The sequence below is a fragment of the Tachyglossus aculeatus genome, chromosome 21, assembly GCF_015852505.1.
Source record: "Tachyglossus aculeatus isolate mTacAcu1 chromosome 21, mTacAcu1.pri, whole genome shotgun sequence".
NCBI lineage: Eukaryota > Metazoa > Chordata > Mammalia > Monotremata > Tachyglossidae > Tachyglossus > Tachyglossus aculeatus.
In genome coordinates this window covers 21,575,376-21,596,364 of record NC_052086.1, presented here as the reverse complement: position 1 = coordinate 21,596,364, position 20,989 = coordinate 21,575,376, and the positions used below count along the sequence as shown (strand labels likewise).

At 48.5% G+C, this 20,989-nt stretch overlaps 2 protein-coding genes and 1 non-coding gene across 3 annotated transcripts in view; 1 reads left to right on the top strand and 2 right to left on the bottom strand.

Moving 5' to 3' along the window:
• The first annotated feature begins 4,176 nt into the window (after positions 1-4,176).
• On the top strand, positions 4,177-12,668 carry ERP29 (endoplasmic reticulum protein 29). Its single transcript, XM_038762732.1, has 3 exons — positions 4,177-4,362; positions 8,545-8,683; positions 11,133-12,668. The coding sequence occupies exons 1-3, from the start codon at positions 4,177-4,179 to the stop codon at positions 11,633-11,635; spliced, it is 828 nt and encodes a 275-aa protein (XP_038618660.1). The 3' UTR covers positions 11,636-12,668.
• Positions 12,669-16,362: 3,694 nt separating this feature from the next.
• Positions 16,363-16,500, bottom strand: LOC119942949. Its single transcript, XR_005455441.1, has one exon. It is a non-coding gene; the product is annotated as a small nucleolar RNA SNORA7 (small nucleolar RNA).
• A 570-nt stretch (positions 16,501-17,070) lies between these two features.
• NAA25 (N-alpha-acetyltransferase 25, NatB auxiliary subunit) overlaps positions 17,071-20,989 on the bottom strand; it is a 61,912-nt gene continuing 57,993 nt past the window's right edge. Inside the window, exon 24 of the mRNA XM_038762856.1 lies at positions 17,071-19,620. Coding sequence (XP_038618784.1) covers positions 19,498-19,620 — 123 coding nt within the window. The 3' untranslated portion in view covers positions 17,071-19,497. The remainder of the gene's footprint in view (positions 19,621-20,989) is intronic.

The window sequence follows — 20,989 nt, the reverse complement described above, 5'->3', positions numbered from 1 at the left end:
CGTTTTACAGATGAGGTAACTGAGGCACAGAGAAGTGAAGTGACTTGCCCAAACTCACACAGCTGACAATGGCAGAGCCGGGACTAGAACTCATGACCTCTGACCCCCAAGCCCGGGCTCATTCCGCTAAGCCAAAATAAATAGAATTATAGTTACATGTATACCTATGTGCTGTGAGATGGGGAGAGGGGATGTAGAACAAAGGGAGGGAGTCTGGGCGATGGGGAGGGAAGGGGAGCTGAAGAGAAGGTGGGGGCTCAGTGTGGGAAGGCTTCCTGGAGGAGGTGAGCTCTCAGTAGGGCTTTGAAGGGAGGAAGAGAGCTAGTTTGGCGGATGTTGGGAGGGAGGGCATTCCAGGCCAGGGCTAGGACGTTGGCCGGGGGTCGACGGCGGGACAGGCAAAAACGAGGCCTGGTGAGGAGATTAGCGGCAGCAGAGGAGCGGAGGGTGTGGGCTGGGCTAGACAAGGAAAGGGACCATCGCTGTTGCCGATCTCTACTTCCCAAGCGCTTAGTCCAGTGCTCTGGGCACATTTACCCTTTTAGACTGTGAGCCCACTGTTGGGTAGGGACTGTCTCTATAAGTTGCCAACTTGTACTTCCCAAGTGCTTAGTACAGTGCTCTGCACACAGTAAGCGCTCAAGTAATACAATTGATTGATTGATTGATTGATTTACATATTTACACAAATGTACATATTTACTATTTTATTTATTTTGTTGATGATGTGCATATGGCTGTAGTTCTATTTGTTCTGACGGTTTTGACACCCGTCTACATGTTTTGTCTTGTCATCTGTCTCCCCCTTCTAGACTGTGAGCCCGTTGTTGGGTAGGGAACGTCTCTGTTGCCAACTTGTACTTCCCAAGCGCTTAGTCCAGTGCTCTGGGCACATTTATAAATGTACATATTTACTATTCTATTTATTTTGTTGATGACGTGCACATGGCTGTAGTTCTATTTGTTCTGACGGTTTTGACACCCGTCTACATGTTTTCCCTTGTTGTCTGTCTCCCCCTTCTAGACTGGGAGCCCGTTGTTGGGTAGGGACCGTCTCTATCTGTTGCCAACTTGTACTTCCCAAGCACACAGTCCAGTGCTCTGGGCACATTTACATATTTACATAAATGTACATATTTACTATTCTATTTATTTTGTTGATGATGTGCATGTGGCTTATAGTTCTATTTGTTCTGACGATTTTGACACCCGTCTACATGTTTCATCTTGTTGTCTGTCTCCCCCTTCTAGACTGGCACCCCGTTGTTGGGTAGGGACCGTCTTTTATCTGTTGCCGACTTGTACTTCCCAAGCGCTTAGTCCAGTGCTCTGCACACATTTACATATTTACATAACTGTACATATTTACTATTTTATTTATTTTGTTAATGATGTGCATAGAGCTGTAATTCTATTTGTTCTGACGGTTTTGACATCTGTCTACATGTTTTGTTGTCCGCCTACCCCTTCTAGCCTGTGAGGCCGTTGTTGGGTCGGGATCGTCTCTATGTGTTGCCGACTTGTACTTTATTCATTCACTCATTCATTCAATCGTATTTATTGAGTGCTTACTGTGTGCAGAGCACTGTACTAAGCGCTTGGGAAGTACAAGTCAGCAACATATAGAGACGGTCCCTACCCAACAGCAGGTTCACAATCTAGAAGAGGGAGAAAGACAACAAAACAAAACATATAAACCAAATAAAATAAATAAAATAAATATGTACAAGCGAAATAAATAGAGTAATAAATACGTACATACATATATACAGGTGCTGTGGGGAGGAGAAGGAGGTAAGGCGGGGGGGGAGGGGGAGGAGGGGGAGAGGAAGGAGGGGGCTCAGTCTGGGAAGGCCTCCTGGAGGAGGTGAGCTCTCAGTAGGGCTTTGAAGGGATAATAATAAATTCATTCATTCACTCAATAGTATTTATTGAGCGCTTACTGTGTGCAGAGCACTGGACTAAGCGCTTGGGAAATCCAAGTCGGCAACATCTAGAGACGGTCCCTACCCAACAGCGGGCTCACAGTCCAGAAGGGGGAGACAGACAACAAAACAAAACATATGAACAAAATAAAATAAATAGAGTAAATAAACATGTACAAACATATACATATATACAGGTGCTGTGGGGAGGGGAAGGAGGTAAGGCGGGAGGGGTGGAGGGGGGAGGAGGGGGAGGGGAACTCAGTCTGGGAAGGCCAGAAGCAGCGTGGCTCAGTGGAGAAGAGCCTGGGCTTTGGAGTCAGGGGTCATGGGTTTAAATCCCGGCTCCGCCAATTGTCAGCTGTGTGACTTTGGGCAAGTCACTTCACTTCTCTGGGCCTCAGTTCCCTCACCTGTAAAATGGGGATGAAGACTGTAAGCCCCATGTGGGCCAACCTGATCACCTTGTATCCTCCCCAGCGCTTAGAACAGTGCTTTGCACATATGAAGCGGGTAATAAATGCCATCAGAAAAAAAAAGGCCTCCTGGAGTAGGTGAGCTCTCAGTAGGCGCTTAGTCCAGTGCTGTGCACACAGTAGGCGCTCGATCGATACGATGGAATGAATGAATGGGGGGAGAGGAGGGAGGTGAGGTGGCTACCAATCAACCTACGCATCAGGGCAGAAACTCCTCACCCTGGGCTTCAAGGCTGTCCATCCCCTCGCCCCCTCCTACCTCACCTCCCTTCTGTCCTTGTCCAGCCCAGCCCGCACCCTCCGCTCCTCTGCCGCTAACTTCTTCACTGTACCTCGTTCTCGCCTGTCCCGCCATCGACCCCCCAGCCCACGTCCTCCCCCTGGCCTGGAGTGCCCTCCCTCTGCCCATCCGCCAAGCTAGCTCTCTTCCTCCCTTCAAGGCCCTAGTGAGAGCTCACCTTCTCCAGGAGGCCTTCCCACACTGAGCCCCCTCCTTCCTCTCCCCCTCCTCCCCCCGCCTTACCTCCTTCCCCTCCCCACACCACCTGTATATATGTTTGTACGTATTTATTACTCTATTATTTACTTGTACACATTCTATTTTATTTGGTTTATATGTTTTGTTTTGTTGTCTGTCTCCCCCTTCTAGACTGTGAGCCCGCTGTTGGGTAGGGACCGTCTCTAGATGTTGCCAACTTGTGCTTCCCAAGCACTTAGTCCAGTGCTCTGCCACACTGTACAGTAAGTGCTCAATAAATACGATTGATTGATTGATTGATTGAGGGGATGGGTGGCTTTGAGGCCGAGAGGGAGGGGTTTTTGTTGGATAAGGCCTTCCCAGACTGAGCCCCTTCCTTCCTCTCCCCCTCATCCCCCTTCCATCCCCCCATCTTACCTCCTTCCCTTCCCCACAGCACCTGTATATATGTTTGTATATATGTATATATGTTTGTACATATGTATTACTCTATTTATTTTACTTGTACATATCTATTCTATTTATTTTATGTTGTTAATATGTTTGGTTTTGTTGTCTGTCTCCCCCCTTCTAGACTGTGAGTCCACTGTTGGGTAGGGACCGTCTCTAGATGTTGCCAACTTGTGCTTCCCAAGTGCTTAGTCCAGTGCTCTGCCACACTGTACAGTAAGCGCTCAGTAAATACGATTGATTGATTGATTGAAGGGATGGGCGGCTTTGAGGCCGAGAGGGAGGGGTTTCTGTTGGATAAGGCCTTCCCAGACTGAGCCCCTTCCTTCCTCTCCCCCTCCTCCCCCTCTCCACCCCCCCCCCCGCCTTACCTCCTTCCCTTCCCCACAGCACCTGTACATATGTATATATGTTTGTTCGGATTTATTACTCTATTTACTTTACTTGTCCATATCTATTCTATTTATTTTATGTTGCTAATATGTTTGGTTTTGTTGTCCGTCTCCCCCTTCTAGACAGTGAGCCCGCTTTTGGGTAGGGACCGTCCCTAGATGTTGCCGACTTGTGCTTCCCAAGCGCTTAGTCCGGTGCTCTGCACACTGTACAGTAAGCGCTCAGTAAATCCGATTGATTGATTGATTGATTGAGGGGATGGGCGCCTTTGAGGCCGAGAGGGAGGGGGTTTTTGTTGGAGAAGGCGGGGCAGGCCAAGGCGGTGGCTGCTGCTGTGGGCGGGGGGCTGGGGCTGGGGAGGGGGTGGTCCTCCGTCCGTCCGTCCCTCCCCGTCCCCGCGTGATTCCCCGGCCGTTCCCGCCCCCTCCTCTTCCGCCTTGCCGGGCCCCACACGATGGCTGCGGCGGCCCCCCGGACCCCCCGGACCCCCCGCTCCTCCCGGGCCCGCTCCCGCCCCTGGGCCGGCCGGGGGTCCCTGGGCCTGGGCCTGGGCCTGCTCCTGCTCCTGGGGTCCCCCCGGGCCGGCCTCGGCCTGCACACCAAGGGCGCCCTGCCGCTCGACACCGTCACTTTCTACAAGGTAGCGGGGAGGGGGCCCCCCTCTTTCCCCTCCCGGGGGTCCCGGGCCCCCCCCCCCTTTCCCCTCCCGGGGTCCCCCCCCCCCGTTGGTTTGTGCGGGCGGGCGGTCGGGCCGTTTGGACGCCGAGCTGTCGGCGGCTGGTTGGGCGGACGGGAGCCGGAGGGCGGGGGCGGGGCGGGGCCGGCCCAGCCCCACCAACCATCCCCGGGATCCCCCACCCCAAACCCCTCTCCCCCCACCCCTTCCCCTCCCCTCTCCCTCCACCTCTCTATCCTCTTCCTCTTTCTTCTCCCCCACCCCCTGCTCCCCCCACCCCTTCTCCCCCCAGCCCCTTCTCCTCCCCCAGACCCTTCTTCTCCCCGCCAGACCCTCCTTCTCCCCCCCAGACCCTCCTTCTCCCCCCCAGACCCTCCTTCTCCCCCCCACCCCCTCCTTCTCCACCCCACCCCCTCCTTCTCCCCCCCACCCCCTCCTTCTCCCCCCACCCCCTCCTTCTCCCCCCCACCCCCTCCTCCCCCCAGCCCCTTCTTCTCCCCCCCAGCCCCTTCTTCTCCCCCCCAGCCCCTTCTTCTCCCCCCAGCCCCTCCTTCTCCCCCCCAGCCCCTTCTTCTCCCCCCAGCCCCTTCTCCCCCCCAGCCCCTTCTTCTCCCCCCAGCCCCTTCTCCCTCCCATCCCCTTTTCTCCCCCTTTTTCTCCTCCCACCCCCTTCTTGTTCCCCCACCCCCTCTTCTCCACCCCACCCTTTCTTCACCCTCTTCTCCTCCCACCCCCTTCTTCTCCCCCCACCCTCTCCCCCCCTCACCCCCTTCTTCTTCCTCCATCCCCTCCTCTCTCTTCCCCCCACCCCATCTTCTCCCTCCATCCCCTTCCCCCCAACTTCCTCCCTTCTCCTCCCCCCCAGCCCCCACTCAGCAAGTCGTGGCGGGGCTAGGGTGTGTTTGAGGAAACAGTTTACTCCCTGGGGGGTGAAGACCTGGCCCCGCGGAAATGCCTGCGTGTCCGTTACCCCCACCCCCGTGAGTTTCAAGTCCCAGGTGGTTGGAGGAGAACGCCACCCAATTGTGGCACAAGTGCTCGGGTCTTAGACCAAGGTGGCCCTACTGGAGAGAGCCCAGGCCTGAGAGGCAGAGAACCTAGATTCCCAGCAGCCTGGCTCAGTGGAAAGAGCATGGGCTTTGGAGTCAGAGGTCATGGGTTCAAATCCCAGCTCCACCAACTGTCAGCTGTGTGACTTTGAGTAAGTCACTTCACTTCTCTGTGCCTCAGTTCCCTTATCTGTAATATGGGGATCAAGACGGTGAACCCCAGGTGGGACAGCCTGATCACCTTGTATCCCCCAGTGCTTAGAACAGTGCTTTGCACATAGTAAGTGCTTAACAAATACTATCATTATTATTATTATCCTGGCACTGCCCTTTGCTATGTGAACATGGGCAAGTCACTTTATTTCTCAGGTGCCCCATCTTTAAAATGGGGATTAAGATTGCGAGCCCCATGTGGGACGTGGACTGTGTCCAACCTGATTAGCTTGTATCTACCCCAGCACTTAGTACAGTGCCTGCCGCATAGTAAGCACCTAAAGCCTGTGTACACACACACACACACCCCTCCGAACTCTGCTGCCTGAGCAGTCACATGATTGCCCTCTGTCACTCACTTTTTCTCCCCCAATCAAAGGTATTTATTGAGCACTTCCTGTGTGCAGAGCACTGAACTGAGCATTTGGGAGAAAGCAGTATAACAGAGTTGAGAGACACAGTCCCTGCTCCCAAGGAGCTTACAGTCTAGAATCCAAGGGCAAGCGGGACTCAGAAGAGCCTGAGGGAGAAGAGCTACCACTTGTATTTCTTTCCATAAGTGAGAAGAAGAATAGTAAATAATTATGGCATTAAGTTCTCACTATGTGGCAGGCACAGTTCTAAAGTGCTGGAGTCTATTATGAGATAATCTGGTCAGATACAGTCCCCATCCCACATGGGACACCTTTCCTCCTGCCTGAAACTCCTTTCCATTCCATGTCCAACAAACCACCACTCTCTTTATTTTCAAAGCCTTACTGAAATCACACCTCCAGGAAGTCTTCCATGAATCATTCATCTCCTCACCCTATTTTCCCTCCCTACAGCATCACCCACACAGTCGAGTGTGGTACTTAGGTACTCACTCCACTCCCACAGCACATATCCTTATACATATCCGTGTACTCAGTTACCCTACCTATAATTAGTTGTAATGTCTGTCTCCTTAGCTAGATTGTAAATTCCTTGAGGGCAGGGATCATGTCTACTTAATCGGTATACTCTCCTGGGTGCTCAGTAAAGTGCTTGGCGTACAGTAGGTGCTCAATAAATACTATTGATTAATTGATCGGTTGTACTTCCCAAACCCCATAAATGCTACTGCCCCTTGCATGTGTCTCTTATCGGGGTCCCTTCACTGGGGACTTTATTTCCAAAATCCACAGCCAGACTTAATTTCCAGAGTCTTGAAACTTGGAAATAAAATGTGTCAAGTTCACCTCCTACTAGTGAATACTCACCATATCCCCTAGGAAACAGCATGGCCTAGTGGAAAGTGCATGGGTCTACTGCTCTTCTGTGTGACTTAGACGAGTCCTGTAACTGCTCTGTGCCTCAGTTTCCTCATTTATAAAATGGGGATTTAATACCTGTTCTCTCTCCCACTTAACACTTTGAGCCTCCAGTTCAGACAGGGACTTTGTTCAATCAGTTTGTTTTGTATCTTCCCAGTGCTTCATGCAGTGCTTGGCACATAATAAGCACCTGCCAAATACCATAATCATTGTCGTTATCTGAGGGAGTTAGGGTTAGGATGTTTCCAGAATTTCATCAAGCAGGGACTTTATTGTCATGGAGGTGAAATGGATGGGTCACTCAGTCAATCGTGCTTACTGTGTGCAGAGTACTGTACCAAGCTCTTGGAAGAGTGCAGTATAACAACATAACAGACACATTCCTTGCCCACAACAAGGATCAGTCACTCTTGGAAGCAGAGGTTTGGTGCAATCCCACTTTCTCCTGACTTTTGTCCAAAATCAGCCCTCCAGACCAAGAAAACAATTGCTCGCAGCCCCTTCTTCAGGGGCCTTACATCTCAATCTTCTGACCATTGAACCTCAAGCACTGTGAGAAGCAGCGTGGCTTAGTGGAAAAAGCCCAGGCTCGGGAGTCAGAGGATGTGGGTTCTAATCCCAGCCCTGCCACTTGTCAGCTGCGTGACTTTGGGCAAGTCACTTAACTTCTTGGTGCCTCGATCACCTCATCTGGAAAAGGGGGATTAAGACTCTGAGCATCATGTGGGGTACCCTTATTTCCTTATATCTACCGTAGCGCTTAGAGCAGTGCTTGGCACATGGTAAGCGCTTAACAAATACCATTATCATCATTGGGAGTGGTCAGAAGATGGAGGCGGGTGGATGGGGTCTTGGAGATATATACCTGTGTATATGTATATATGTTTGTACATATTTATTACTCAGTTTTACTTGTACATACTTAATCTATTTATTTTATTTTGTTAATCTGTTGTTGTTGTCCCCCTTCTAGACTGTGAGCCCGCTGTTGGGTAGGGACCGTCTCTATATGTTGTCAACTTGTACTTCCCAAGCGCTTAGTACAGTGCTCTGCACATAGTAAGCGCTCAATAAATATGATTGAATGAATGAATGAATAAGAAGCCACCTACTAATTACTATAAGGTTCTGACTCTGAGAGCCTCAAAACTCTCAAATTTCTCAGCCAATACACATGTGCACCCCCTTCCATTTTCTTGCTTGCGATGATATTCCAGCAGGCTGGGAGCGACAGGACAGTGGCCTGACAAGGGCACGCGAGCTTCTGGAAAGGAGTCGCGCCTCATCGGAAATCGGGGTCTGATTATACGGACTTGCGAGGGAACACTGGGGCTCAGCCCCCCACGGCCAGCCCTCGCACCGTTTGCCTCCTCGGTTCGGCGGCGTGCGGTGACCTCTCGGCGGTATCAGACCTGGAGGGTGGCTGGACTTGGTTGCCCGAAGGCCCAGTCTTTAGCCCTTCCTAAAGCTGGCCAGGGGCGAGTCTCCCTCCAGATGGGCTCTCCCCTCGTCTGTTTCACTAAGGGAGGGAAAGGGCGTTTGCCCTCTGCCTCCTTTGCTCCTCTCACCTCGTCGCTCTCTCCCCACAGGTCATCCCCAAGAGCAAGTTTGTCTTAGTAAAATTTGACACCCAGTACCCCTACGGGGAGAAGCAGGATGAGTTCAAGCGCCTGGCAGAGAGCTCAGGCTCGAGCGAGGACCTCCTGGTTGCTGAGGTGGGAATCTCAGGTACGCCAACAGGAAGGGACGCACCCGTGGGGGCTAGCCGACGGAGGGCAACGGGAAGGGCAGGGACAGCAAAAAAGCAGCGTGGCTTAGTGGACAGAGCGTGGGCCCGGGAGTCAGCAGGACCTGGGTTCTAATCCTGACTCCGCCACGTGCCTGCAGTGTGACCTTGGATAGTCACTTCCTTTCTCTGGGCCTCAGTTACCTCATCTGGAAAGTGGGGGCTAAGAGGGTGAACCCCACGTGGGGTAGGGATTGTTTCCAACCTGATTAACTTGTATCTATCCTAGTGCTTAGAACAGTGCTTGACACACAGCGCTTAACAAGTACCATAGTTGCTGTTTAATATTATTAGCAGGAAGCTAGGGTAACCTTCCCGTGCCTGGCACACAGTAAGTGCTGAACAAATGCCACAGTTATTATTATTATTATTATTAACACCTGGGTTCTAGTCCCAGCTTCATCACTGAATCATTTTTAACCCCTAGGGCCTCTGTTTCCTGTCTGAAGAAAGGGTCACTGGCCAAGGCAACAGGGAAGGTAGAAGTGGGAATAGGTTGCCAGCTTGTACTTCCCAAGCGCTTAGTACAGTGCTCTGCACACAGTAAGCGCTCAGTAAATACGATTGACGATGAATAGGTGGATTGAGAAGGGCCCCGAGAACGCTAGTTCAAGGTGACTACAGGGTGGCCCTGCTTAGGTCTCTGGGGGGAGGCTCGAGGGGAGGTGCCAGAGCGGCTTCTCCTCTGCCAAATGCGTTCAGAGACTGAGATGGCAGGGCCCTGGGAGGGTGAGAGGGAGGGAAGTCTGGCCTTGAGGACGCAGCTGAAAAGAAAACACCAGTCGACTCAAATTTAGAGACCAGTTGTGGACGGTGGTGCGTGGAGCGTGTAAGTAAAACCTATGTGGCCGAATGAAAAACTGGGATTCCACCAGGGCCAAAGGAGTACGCTGAGGGGTTGGCTGGTGGTGGATCGTTAAGCATCTCGTGTAATAGTCGAGGATCCGGGGTCCTCCTTCCTGCTCAGGCTGCTGCAGCCAGGAGACAGGTGGCCGTCTGCCCACTCTATGCTATTTAAACTCAACGTGACTCGAGCTATATTTCTTCTCTGATGTCAAGAAGAAAAACAGAGCGATTTTGGAAGCATCAGAAGGACATGCTGAATTGGCAGAGTGTGACAAGATTTGACTGTACACTCGTTGATAATAGTATTTAGTCAGGGCTGACTGTGCCTAGCGCTGAGAAAAGAGAAAAAGTATCAGGGTGGAAAGAAGTCACGGTCCCCAGCCCCCAAGGGATTTATAATCAAAGAATTAGGCGGGGCAGGGTTAGCAACAGGCACAAAAAGGAAAGGGGAATAAAATTCATTCATTCATTGTCGTATTTATTGAGCGCTTACTGCGTGCCCAGCACTGTACTAAGCGCTTGGGAAGTACAAGTCGGCAACATATAGAGACAGTCCCTGATAAACAATAAAAATAATAATAATTATGGTATTTGGTAAGCGCTTACTATATGCCAGGCACTGTACTCAGCACTGATGAGAAGACAATAGATACCATAGAAAATGTTGCTGAGGGAGCAGTCTTGTGCTCCTCACCGCCCAGGCCGGGTTTGTGCCACGAGGCTCCGAAGAAAGTAGGCCTGAATGTGAATGCACACTAAAGACTCTTTTTATTCCTTCGCATTTAGATTTCTAGTCGGTCATGCCCCCGACTGCACGCCTCTACAGAGAGAGCCGTTTCCCAGGATGGCCAAGCTTTCCATCTTAAACTCTGCTGTGCTTTGACCAAAGCGTCTGTAGCGGAGACCAACTTGGCCCAGATTCTTATATCCCCGCAAAGTTGCAATATAAAGGCCAAGAATTGAGGTGAACCTAAATGAGAGTATTTTGGCTAGGATGATCTAAGTCGGAAACCTGAGGTCACACAAACAGTAATTAGGCCTCACCCGATAACCACGGTAGGTTTATGTATCTCCCATACTGTTCTAGGACAGGGCAGTCCCAAATGCCTGCCTCAAGTCCTCAGGTGTGAACACACCCGGGTGATCCACGAACAGGTATTTGAGAGGCTGAATCTCTCCCAGAAGGCTTGTGAGGGGAAGAACCCTGGTCCAGGGATCAGAGCTAGTACTTCCCAAGCACTTAGTACAGTGCTCTGCACACAGTAAGCGCTCAATAAATATGATTGAATGATTGAATGAATGAATAAGCCAAGGGCTCGCTCCCGTTTTTACCTGCAGGGATGTGAGAGAAAGGGAGGAGGTGCAAGGCTTTGGGGGTGACTGAAAGAAAGCTTTACTCTGTCCCCGACCATTTCTGACCTCGCTATCATCTGTCAGTCCTTTAGCCGTGGTCCTGCTGTGTTTCTACACCTCCTGCCCCGATCCCCGCTCGTGTAGACGAGATGCGTTCCCCCGGCTCTGCCTTATGCTTGTTTTCCGTTCCAGATTACGGTGACAAGCTGAACATGGAGCTGGGGGAGAAGTACAAGCTGAATAAGGAGAGCTATCCGGTCTTCTACCTCTTCCGCGACGGGGACTACGAGAATCCGGTGCTGTACCCCGGGGAGGTGAAGGCCGGAGCCATCCAGCGCTGGCTGAAGGGGCATGGGGTGTACCTGGGCATGGCGGGCTGCTTGCCCTTGTACGACGCCCTGGCTGGGGAGTTCGTGGGCGCGGAAGGGGAGGAGGAGCGGCGGGCTGTGCTGAGACGGGGACGGGACGGCCTCTCGGGGGTCAAGGAAACGGAGAGGAAGTGGGCCGAGCAGTACCTGAAGATCATGGGGAAGGTCCTGGAGCAGGGCGAGGACTTCCCTGCCGCCGAGACCGCCCGCATCACCAAGCTGATCGAGAAGAACAAGATGAGCGACGGGAAGAAGGAGGAACTCCAGAAGAGCCTGAACATCCTCACGGCCTTCCAGAAGAAAGGGGCGGGGCGGGAGGAGCTGTGAGGGGGCAGGGGGTGCCCCCTGCGCCTGGTAGGAGAGCCCTATATTGGCTGAACCCCTCGTGGCGGGGTGGTAGCTATTGTCAGAAAGCCGTGCACCAGGGATAGCCCGAAATATCGGTCGAGCTTCGACCTCCCACTTCGGGGTGGGGGCGGGAGGGGGGTTTGGGGAGAGCCAGAGTTCCCCTGGTAAATTGCACCCAAAGAGGAATCGGTGCTATAAAGAAAGGGAGTTCCCCATCCAGATCCCTGACAGTGTAATTCCCTTAAAGAAAATCAATTAAAGTGTCAGTACCTGGTATTGTGGACCCCGAGCTGTTTTGGTTTTTTCCTTAGGCCAGTGGCATCCTGTCTTCCCTCCCCGGCCTCTACTAGCCCCCCTTGCAGCAAACACCCCCACCATTGGACTCCCCCCCCCATTGCCTCAGTTTCCCCACGCCCACCCGCACTCCATTGCGGGGTAGGATTTGGCCACATCCTGCCTTGGGGCCTGCTCCCAAGGAGCAGGGGGAAGTGGGCAGTAGGAATATGCCCATTTCTTACCCAGCCCAAGATAGTCTTTTCCCTCATTTCCCCCAGCTTCCCACCCCAGCCTTAGTTCCCCAGCATCCTCTGGGGTTCAGCATTGGAACCAGATAATTCTTCCTCCCTCCTAACCAACTTCCAGGGCACCATGTAAGCCTTTTTTGGTCACAGAAACTGTCCCGTTGGGCTGGGCACAATCACTGGTTCTACAATTTACGTAATTCTTTGTAATGATGATTCCACTGGAGAGACCAAAGTCTTTGTAGCAGAATACGTCAGGCATACGCTAGCAGAATAGGTGTTGGGCAATGGGGATTGCCCTTGAACTTCTGGATTGATGAATGTCGGTGAGCCATAATGTACTGATTTTCAAAAACCCATTGACAGATACAGTGTATTGTCTCATGACCTGTGCCAATGAATTTCAATGATTTTTTAAATATCTACAGTACAAAAAACTGGTTGGTTCCTTTTGAGTCTAGCGTGAAGGTTAATAAAAAAATTCAAGTTGAGGGAGTTCCTTTCTTTATGCCAGGCAGTCAAAAATGCAAGCAGAGGGGCCAGAATGATTCAGTCCATGTATCAGAGGTATTTATTGAGAGCTTTCTCTGGGTCAAACACTGTCCTCAGGGCTTGGGAGAGCACAAGAGAGTTAGAAATAATCCCTGTCCTTGGGAAGCTTAGAATCTAGCAGGGGAGACAGACACTAAAATAAGCTATGGGTAGGAGGAAGCAAATCTAAACTTCAGAAATTTCTTTGGGCTTTGTTTTTATCTTTGTTTAACCCTCACTTTAAATACACGATTTTGAGGTTAGAAATTTGGGTTGAAACCAAATAAACCTGAAAATATCCATTCCCTAGAAATAAACAAGATGATGGTACCAGGAACACAATATCCACAAATGTTTCTTTTTCCGTAAGAGTATAAAATATTTTACTGAAACTAAAGTGTGGCAAAAGAACAAGAGATGTGCATGTAACAAGTGTGATCCTTACTATTCTAAACTGCAAGTGCATTGGGAAAAGAACATCTGATGAAATCCAACTAGAAAGGATCATCTTCCCCGGCCAGATCATGCTATCACACTTAGCATTCATGTGCGTATCTATTTCTTTAATTCACTGAATTACTGACCTCTATTTTTTTTAATGGCATTTGTTAAATGCTTACCATGTGTTAAGCACTGTGCTACGTGCTGAAGTAGATACAAGTTAATCAGCTTGGACACAGTCCCTGTCCCACATGGGGCTCACAAACTAAGCAGGAAGAGAACAGGTATTGAATCCCCCTTCTAGATGTGAGCCTGTTGTTGGGTAGGGACCGTCTCTACATGTTGCCGACTTCTACTTCCCAAGCGCTTAGTTCAGGGCTCTGCACACAGTAAGCGCTCAATAAATACGATTGAATGAATCTCCATTTTAGTTGAGGAAACTGGGGCACAGAAAAGTTAAATGATTTGCCCAAGGTCATACGGCATGCAAGTATGTGGCAGAGCTGGAATTAGAATCCAGGGCCTCTGACTCCGGGTCCCGTCCTCTTTCCACTAGGACATGCTGTTTCCCATTTTTGAACCTGTTCTATGTATCCATTTCTTGTCTGTCTCCCCTAGTTGATTGTAAACTCTTCTGAGGTAGAAACCAGGTCTTCCCATTTTATTGCATTCTCCTAAATTGATAGTTCAGTACTCTGCATCCAACAGAGCGATTTTGACAGCTCAGTATGGCTGTCAAGGCCAACATGTGACATCCTACCCTCATTAAGCCCATTAATGTCAACACCTGTGTACAATGGAGTTGCCCTCTCTTCACTTATTTTGGCTTTAAAGGGGAAAGCAGCCTTGTCAGTAATAGTGAGACCCAGGTAAAACAGCGATATTCATTCATTCGGTCATATTTATTGAGCACTTACTGTGTGCAGAACACTGTACCAAGCACTTGACATGACCAGGACATTTCCCAATTGTTGCTTGGAAATATCACTATGTGTCATGTACACAGTGAATCCTCTCGCTTTGGTCAAGATTGACAGACCTGGCCTTCCCATAGCCTGTAATAACTGTGGGGATACAGCTGGTAGCAGTAAGGAAAATGAAGACCATAGATGGCTTCAAAGCAGGGCTGCAAAGCGCAAAGCTTCATTTTATTTTTTCCACTGGGAGAGAACCACTATTACTGCCCACCCTCCCAACCCCTCCCACCAAAAAGGCTGATTTCTCTTACAGAGGATCTGGGACTATATTCAAAAAGAACATTTTGGTGGAGCAGTGGGTGGTTTTGAGTATTTTTCATTGCAGTGCATCACTCACTCTCAATAAAGAAAACAGAAAGAAACAGAATGGATTCCCAGGCTAAATTATATTTCCTTTGGCGAGTAAGAGAAGTGATACTGAGCAGATTGTGTGCCAGGATATCAGCCCCTGCCATCACCACCACCCTTAATGGGTCCTGGGATAAGACATGGTGGGGCTTTCAGGAGATAATTCTGTAGCTGTAAGAGCCCGGGCTTTGGAGTCAGAGGTCATGGGTTCAAATCCTGGCTCTGCCACTTGTCAGCTGTGTGACTTTGGGCAAGTCACTTAACTTCTCTGAGCCTCAGTTCCCTCATCTGTAAAGTGGGGATTAAGACTGTGAGCCCCACGTGGGACAACCTGATCACCCTGTAACCTCCCCAGCGCTTAGAACAGTGCTTTGCAAATAGTAAGCGCTTAATAAATGCCATTATTATTATTTGGCCTGTTCAAGAGAGAGCTGCACAGCTCCAAACCATTTGGAAAGAAGAAAAAAGTGCTCCAACCACCTGGATTGTTTGACTCCCTATGGTAGTGTTCCTTAGGGTTTTCCCACAAATGCTGCAAAACAGACCACCCACCCAGTGGTGTTAGCTCTTCACAGGGCCAGTTAGGAGATTTGGCCAGAAAATGAGTTAGGGCTTGGAGAGATGTAGCATCCAAACAAACCAGCCAAGATGGAAATACAACGTGTTCACCCCATGAAGGAAGGAACCAAGCCGGGGCCACTACTTCTCATCTGTTGGTGCTGACAGCCCCCTCAGGGTCGCACCTGGAGAGAGATGTGGGAGAGATGTGTCCATGGCATTGCTATGGGTCGAAGACGACTCGATCGCATAAGACAAATGCTCACAGGGAAGGTATCTCCCTGGCAGAAGGAATTGGACTTTTATCGTTGACTTCATCTGCCCCAAACAAGCCTAATCATAAATTTAAAGTGTTTTACAGCATCCTCATTAGTCTTTTCCCAACTAAATATCGGACTCGTCAGCCAGCTCACCATAGAACTTGGTATAATTTTATGGTTATTGATCACAGAATGGAAGCAGCATAGCGTAGTGGATAGAGCACAGGCCTGGGAATTAGGTCATGGATTCTAATCCCAGCTCCGCCTCTTGTCTGCTGGGTGACCTTGGGCAAGTCACTACATTTCTCCGGGCTGCATTCATTCAATCATTCAATCGTATTTATTGAGCGCTTACTGTGTGCAGAGCACTGTACTAAGCGCTTGGGAAGTACAAGTCGGCAACACATAGAGACGGTCCCTACCCAACAACAGGCTCACAGTCTAGAAGGGGGAGACAGACAACAAAACAAAACAAATTTCCTTAAGTACTGCATAATGGAGCCACAAATGAAGTTTTACGATTAGTTACCTCATGGTATTTCTTCGAGAGTGTGAGTCCCACGTGGGACAGGGACTACGTCCAACCGAACTTGCTTCTATCCACCCCAGTGCTTGGCACAAAGTAAGCATCCAAGAAATACCATTATCATTATTAATAAAGATACCCTGCCTTCAATAGGTCCAGGTCAGGCAGCCGTGCCGAGCCATGCCTCTCATCTAATGTGACTGCCTGTCTGAGAGACCCTCTACCTGCTTTGGCTTGGCTACCCAGATTCCCAGTTATCTGAATCAATTCCATTTCCTTTGGACTAATTGGGAGTTTGCATTCTGTTCAAAGGAAGATTTCTATCCTGTCTTGTCTTAGGCCGTCGTCTTCGACCCATAACGACGCCATGGACATCTCTCCCAGAACACCCCACCTCCACCTGCAATTGTTCTGGTAGCACATCCATAGTTTTCTCGGTGAAAATACAGAAGTGGTTTACCATTGCCTCCTTCCGCGCAGTCAACTTGAGTCTTCGCCCTCGCTTCTCTCCCCTGCTGCTGCTGCCCAGCGTGGGTGACTTTTGACTTGTAGCAGATTGCCTTCCACTCACTAGCCACTGCCCAAGCTAGGAATGGGATGGCTATGCCTCTGCCCGACTCTCCCTCCTGTAGTCGAGACTGGCAGAGTACTGGGAACTCTCCAGGTGTGACCCTGAGAGGGGGTTTCTATCCCTAAACTCTTCTTTATTCTCAGGCAGAGGGACAGATCCACCTTTGCCGATGGAGAATTTGGGGCAGGAGATGTGACTGATGCCTTCTCTGCATCACATAAATTAAGCTTTGTTTTAAGCCTCTGCATCACATAAATTAATCTTTAAGCCTCATTCTCCTCCCTAATATGCAAGCTGCCATTTTAAAAAAAGACCTGGGCTCCTGGAGGCTGAAACTGAAATCCCCAAAACGTTCAAACTATGCTCGGAGGCCAACACTGGTCAACTCAAAAGTTCAAAGGGAATGCGTCTGTCTACTCATGTTCTTCTCAAGCGCTCAATAAATACGTCTGAATGAGTGAGAGCGTGTGTGACATGAACGCAAGGGTCTGGACGAAAATGAAACAGGCAGAAATGCTAACTTACAATGAAACTTTTTTTTATATATAAATTATGAACCCATCCAGTTTAAAGCAGGCTTGCTGTGGCTGTGTCACCAAATTCTGGAGAAGGAAGAATATAGACCTTCCACATTCATAAATTTACATCCAACAATTAGGAAGAGTTTAGATAAGACTGCTGACACAATGAAATCTTTTTATATTAAAAGTTAACACAAATTCAGATTTATCATAATGATTGCAAAATATAATGCAATTTTGAACAGTTAAAATTGCTAAGAGATACAAAATTAATGGGCAACACAGCTAGGCACCATCCTCTTTCCTTTCTGTGGAGAAATCAAAGAATTTCTCCCTTCTTTATCCACGTCAGCTAAACAATTCAAACTAATACATGTCTGCTTCAGAGGATCATTGCTCATGATCCCAGTAGTATAAAAGCAATAATTTTTCAGTCTGTAAACAGTAGTCTTGTTCATTTTTTCTCATCCTTCTTTTCTTGGTTTTTGTTTTAAATGTCAATTCACTAAAAAACAAAACGACGACAAAAAAAACGAACAGCAGCAGCAATGTATTATTTGGGATTTCTCTTCAAACACAATGGTGTGTGTATGTTGGCGAAGGGAGAGACCTTTACTCATGTAGGACGTAGATATATATACTTATATATCTATATATATGTATATATCTCCTAGACTGTACATAATTTATAGGGAATTGATGGGACATTGGCCATTTTTGCACACAATTTGGTTCCATTACACAATATAAGAAATTTAATCTGATTTCAATGCTACAGTTAGTAGAAAGTCAGTGAGAAAAAAAGAAAGTATAACCCCAAAGTAACATTATTTGACACTAAACTGTCAGAAGGGAGCTGCCGCCAGGAAGCAAAAACTGGTTGAAGAATTTGTGACAACCACCAAATGCCCCAAGGATCAGAAGCTGAAGGATAATATGCATGCTAGATTGATCCCCGTCTCTCTTCATTCCTCTTTCCCAAGGTATTTATATATAGATAACTTGGATATGTTCAGGGAAGATGGCACGCCAGGCCCACACACACACACACACACACCCACACCCCCCCCCACGCATGCACACACACAAATCCCCAAAACACTAAAACTATATGCGCATCTACTCCAATTTCCCCCACAGTTATTCTTCCTTTTTGAGATGGGGCCAGTGGGAGCTGCCATGGGCATTTTTTTTTTTTCCACTTAAAAAAATACTCTGGTCAATACTCTAGCACATACAACAAGACGTACACGGAGAGGGTGACAATTTTCAACTTTCTTAAAAAGTTTTAACTAGTCACTTTGTATTAGATTCTGAAAGTCTCAAGGGTCCCGTAAAACTTAAGGGGAAAATGCTAGTAATTCTGCAAGGTTATTTAATCCTTCTACAAAACAAAAAAAAAATTTCAGGGTACGGATGAAGCAATGACTGTGCTACAAACAACATCAGTAACTCCTCCTGTACTTTATCATCCAAAGGAAAATTAGTTGCAATCGAACAAGTGTACAGAGAATGGAGCATTTTCAGTTTCATATCACACAGGAAGCAGTTTCTTCCAATTTAAAATCTTGGAAAGTCTTTAAGACTCTCTCCCTTCCATTTAAAAGACTAAAGTACTAAATCTTCTAAAGTTTCAAGCACCTACATGTATTTCTTTTAAACTTGTGAACCGTTTTCACGTGACTCTGGAAATCAGTGCCAGTGATGTCAGACTCCACTGCGCAAAGTATGTACATTATCATCCCTCTTTTCTTTTGAAAGCCATTCCTGACTCTCCAAAACTCACGAAAAGATCGAGTCAGTCTTCCAGCAGGCTTGTGATTTTTGTGCTACTTTTCCCACACTGAACAGCTACAAATAAACAGGTGCCTTCCCTACTCCCCTTTTCCTGATTCACAACTGAAGGGAGAGGGGGCCAGGAGATTTGAGCTAAGCAAAATTAACATGCTCCGAAGTGACATGACTCACTTGTAGGATGAGTTTGGAAAGGCAGGCAAAAGGGCACTGAAATGATGGGCAAACCAATCTGAGATCACAGCTGTATCATGGCCAGGCACCTTGGACCCAGAAGAGGCTAAGCGGCTGGTTGAACAGTCCCAGAAATGGCCTGCTTCGGTGTCAGAGGAACTGTTGGAAGGTCCATTGTAAGTGGGAGGGTCTCTACTTTTGGCTCTAAGGCAAGGTCTGTATCCAAATAACCAACACTGTTTGGTGAAGACCACCCAGCTGCTGTGAGGTGGATGCTGAATGCTGGATTTCTATTGCTGCTCTGAATATCATCCCCCAAAAGTTTGTGGAGATGGAAGGGAAGAGAGTGGTGGTTTTCTTGTTGCTGCCATACGCTTATGAACATGTATAAAAAGTGGTCAAACCCAGATGAGGGTTCTGCTTCCGGCTTATGTACAATAATTTAAATCAGCTGGATATATTTAATACCTAAAAAATGAATTCACAATCAAGTCCTTCATGCATTTTACGAGGAAGTTCTGGATTAAGGTGATGGCCAACCCAATGTTGCTTTTGCCTGGAGTACTGGAGTATGGTGTCACTTTCCTTGTGGAGTCTTTCAGGTCTATGGTTTACTTCCTTAAACTTTTAGTTTGTTTATGGTCTCAAGTCTCTTTTTCAGCAGCTCCCCAATTTCCTGAAGCGAGTGCTGGTAACTGCTCTGCACTTTGCCCTGCACAGTTTTTGTAAATCTTCTCTCTTCCTGCAAAGGGAGCAAGAAAAACAGCGTCAATGACTCTGCTAACCAAAGACAAATTCTCCACCACACCGCTTCGCCCCAGAGATAAAAAAAAAAAACTACATCACCTACCGTGGATTCTGTAACAACTTGGACCAGAAACAAGTATTGGTCAGTCATTTTGGCAACAGAGCTTAGAAAGCCAAATCTCACCACATTTTATTTCTCCTCGGCACCTTCAGCCTCTTAATAACACATCTTCTCATTCCTTTCATCTTTAAGGTGTTTCATCACACTCTTACCTCCTTTGATAATTGCTTTTTTAATTAAGCTTCATTTTTCTTCAACAATCTCTGGCTCCCCCTGGTGTTCAGTCGGGGGACTTGACTTCGGTTTCTCAAAGAGTTATCTGGATTTACCGCAGGACTTTCACGCCTTCATTCAACTGTATTTATTGAGTGCTTACTGTGTGCAAACCACTGTGCTAAGCACTTGGGAGAGTACAATATAACAATAAACAGACTCATTCTCTGCCCACAATGAGCTCACCGTCTAGAGGGGGGAGACACAGTACAGTGCTCTGCACACAGTAAGCGCTCAATAAATACGATTGATTGATTGATTGATTGAGACAGTCATTAGGAGGTTGGCGATCCCTCCCAGCTGCTCCGATGAAGCGAAAACGATGCACTATGTTCAACCAAGGGGAATTGGATGCCTTGGAATACCATTCAAAGCCCAGCCCGCACCCTCCGCTCCTCTGCCGCTAATCTCCTCACCGTGCCTCGTTCTCGCCTGTCCCGCCATCGACCCCCGGCCCACGTCATCCCCCGGGCCTGGAATGCCCTCCCTTTGCCCATCCGCCAAGCTAGCTCTCTTCCTCCCTTCAAGGCCCTACTGAGAGCTCACCTCCTCCAGGAGGCCTTCCCAGACTGAGCCCCTTCCTTCCTCTCCCCCTCGTCCCCCTCTCTATCCCCCCATCTAACCTCCTTCCCTTCCCCACAGCACCTGTATATATGTATATATGTTTGTATATATTTATTACTCTATTTATTTTACTTGTACATATCTATTCTATTTATTTTATTTTGTTAGTATGTTTGGTTTTGTTCTCTGTCTCCCGCTTTTAGACTGCGAGCCCATTGTTGGGTACAGACTGTCTCTATATGTTGCCAACTTGTACTTCCCAAGCGCTTAGTACAGTGCTCTGCACACAGTAAGCGCTCAATAAATAAGATTGACTGATTGATTGATATACATGAAAGCCATGGGGCTGGAGTGGGAGATGAATGAAGGAAGCAAGTCAGGGCGATGCAGAAGGGAGTGGGAGAAGAGGAGAGGAGAGCTTAGTTAGGGAAGGCTTCTTGGAGGAGATGTGCCTTCAAAACAACTT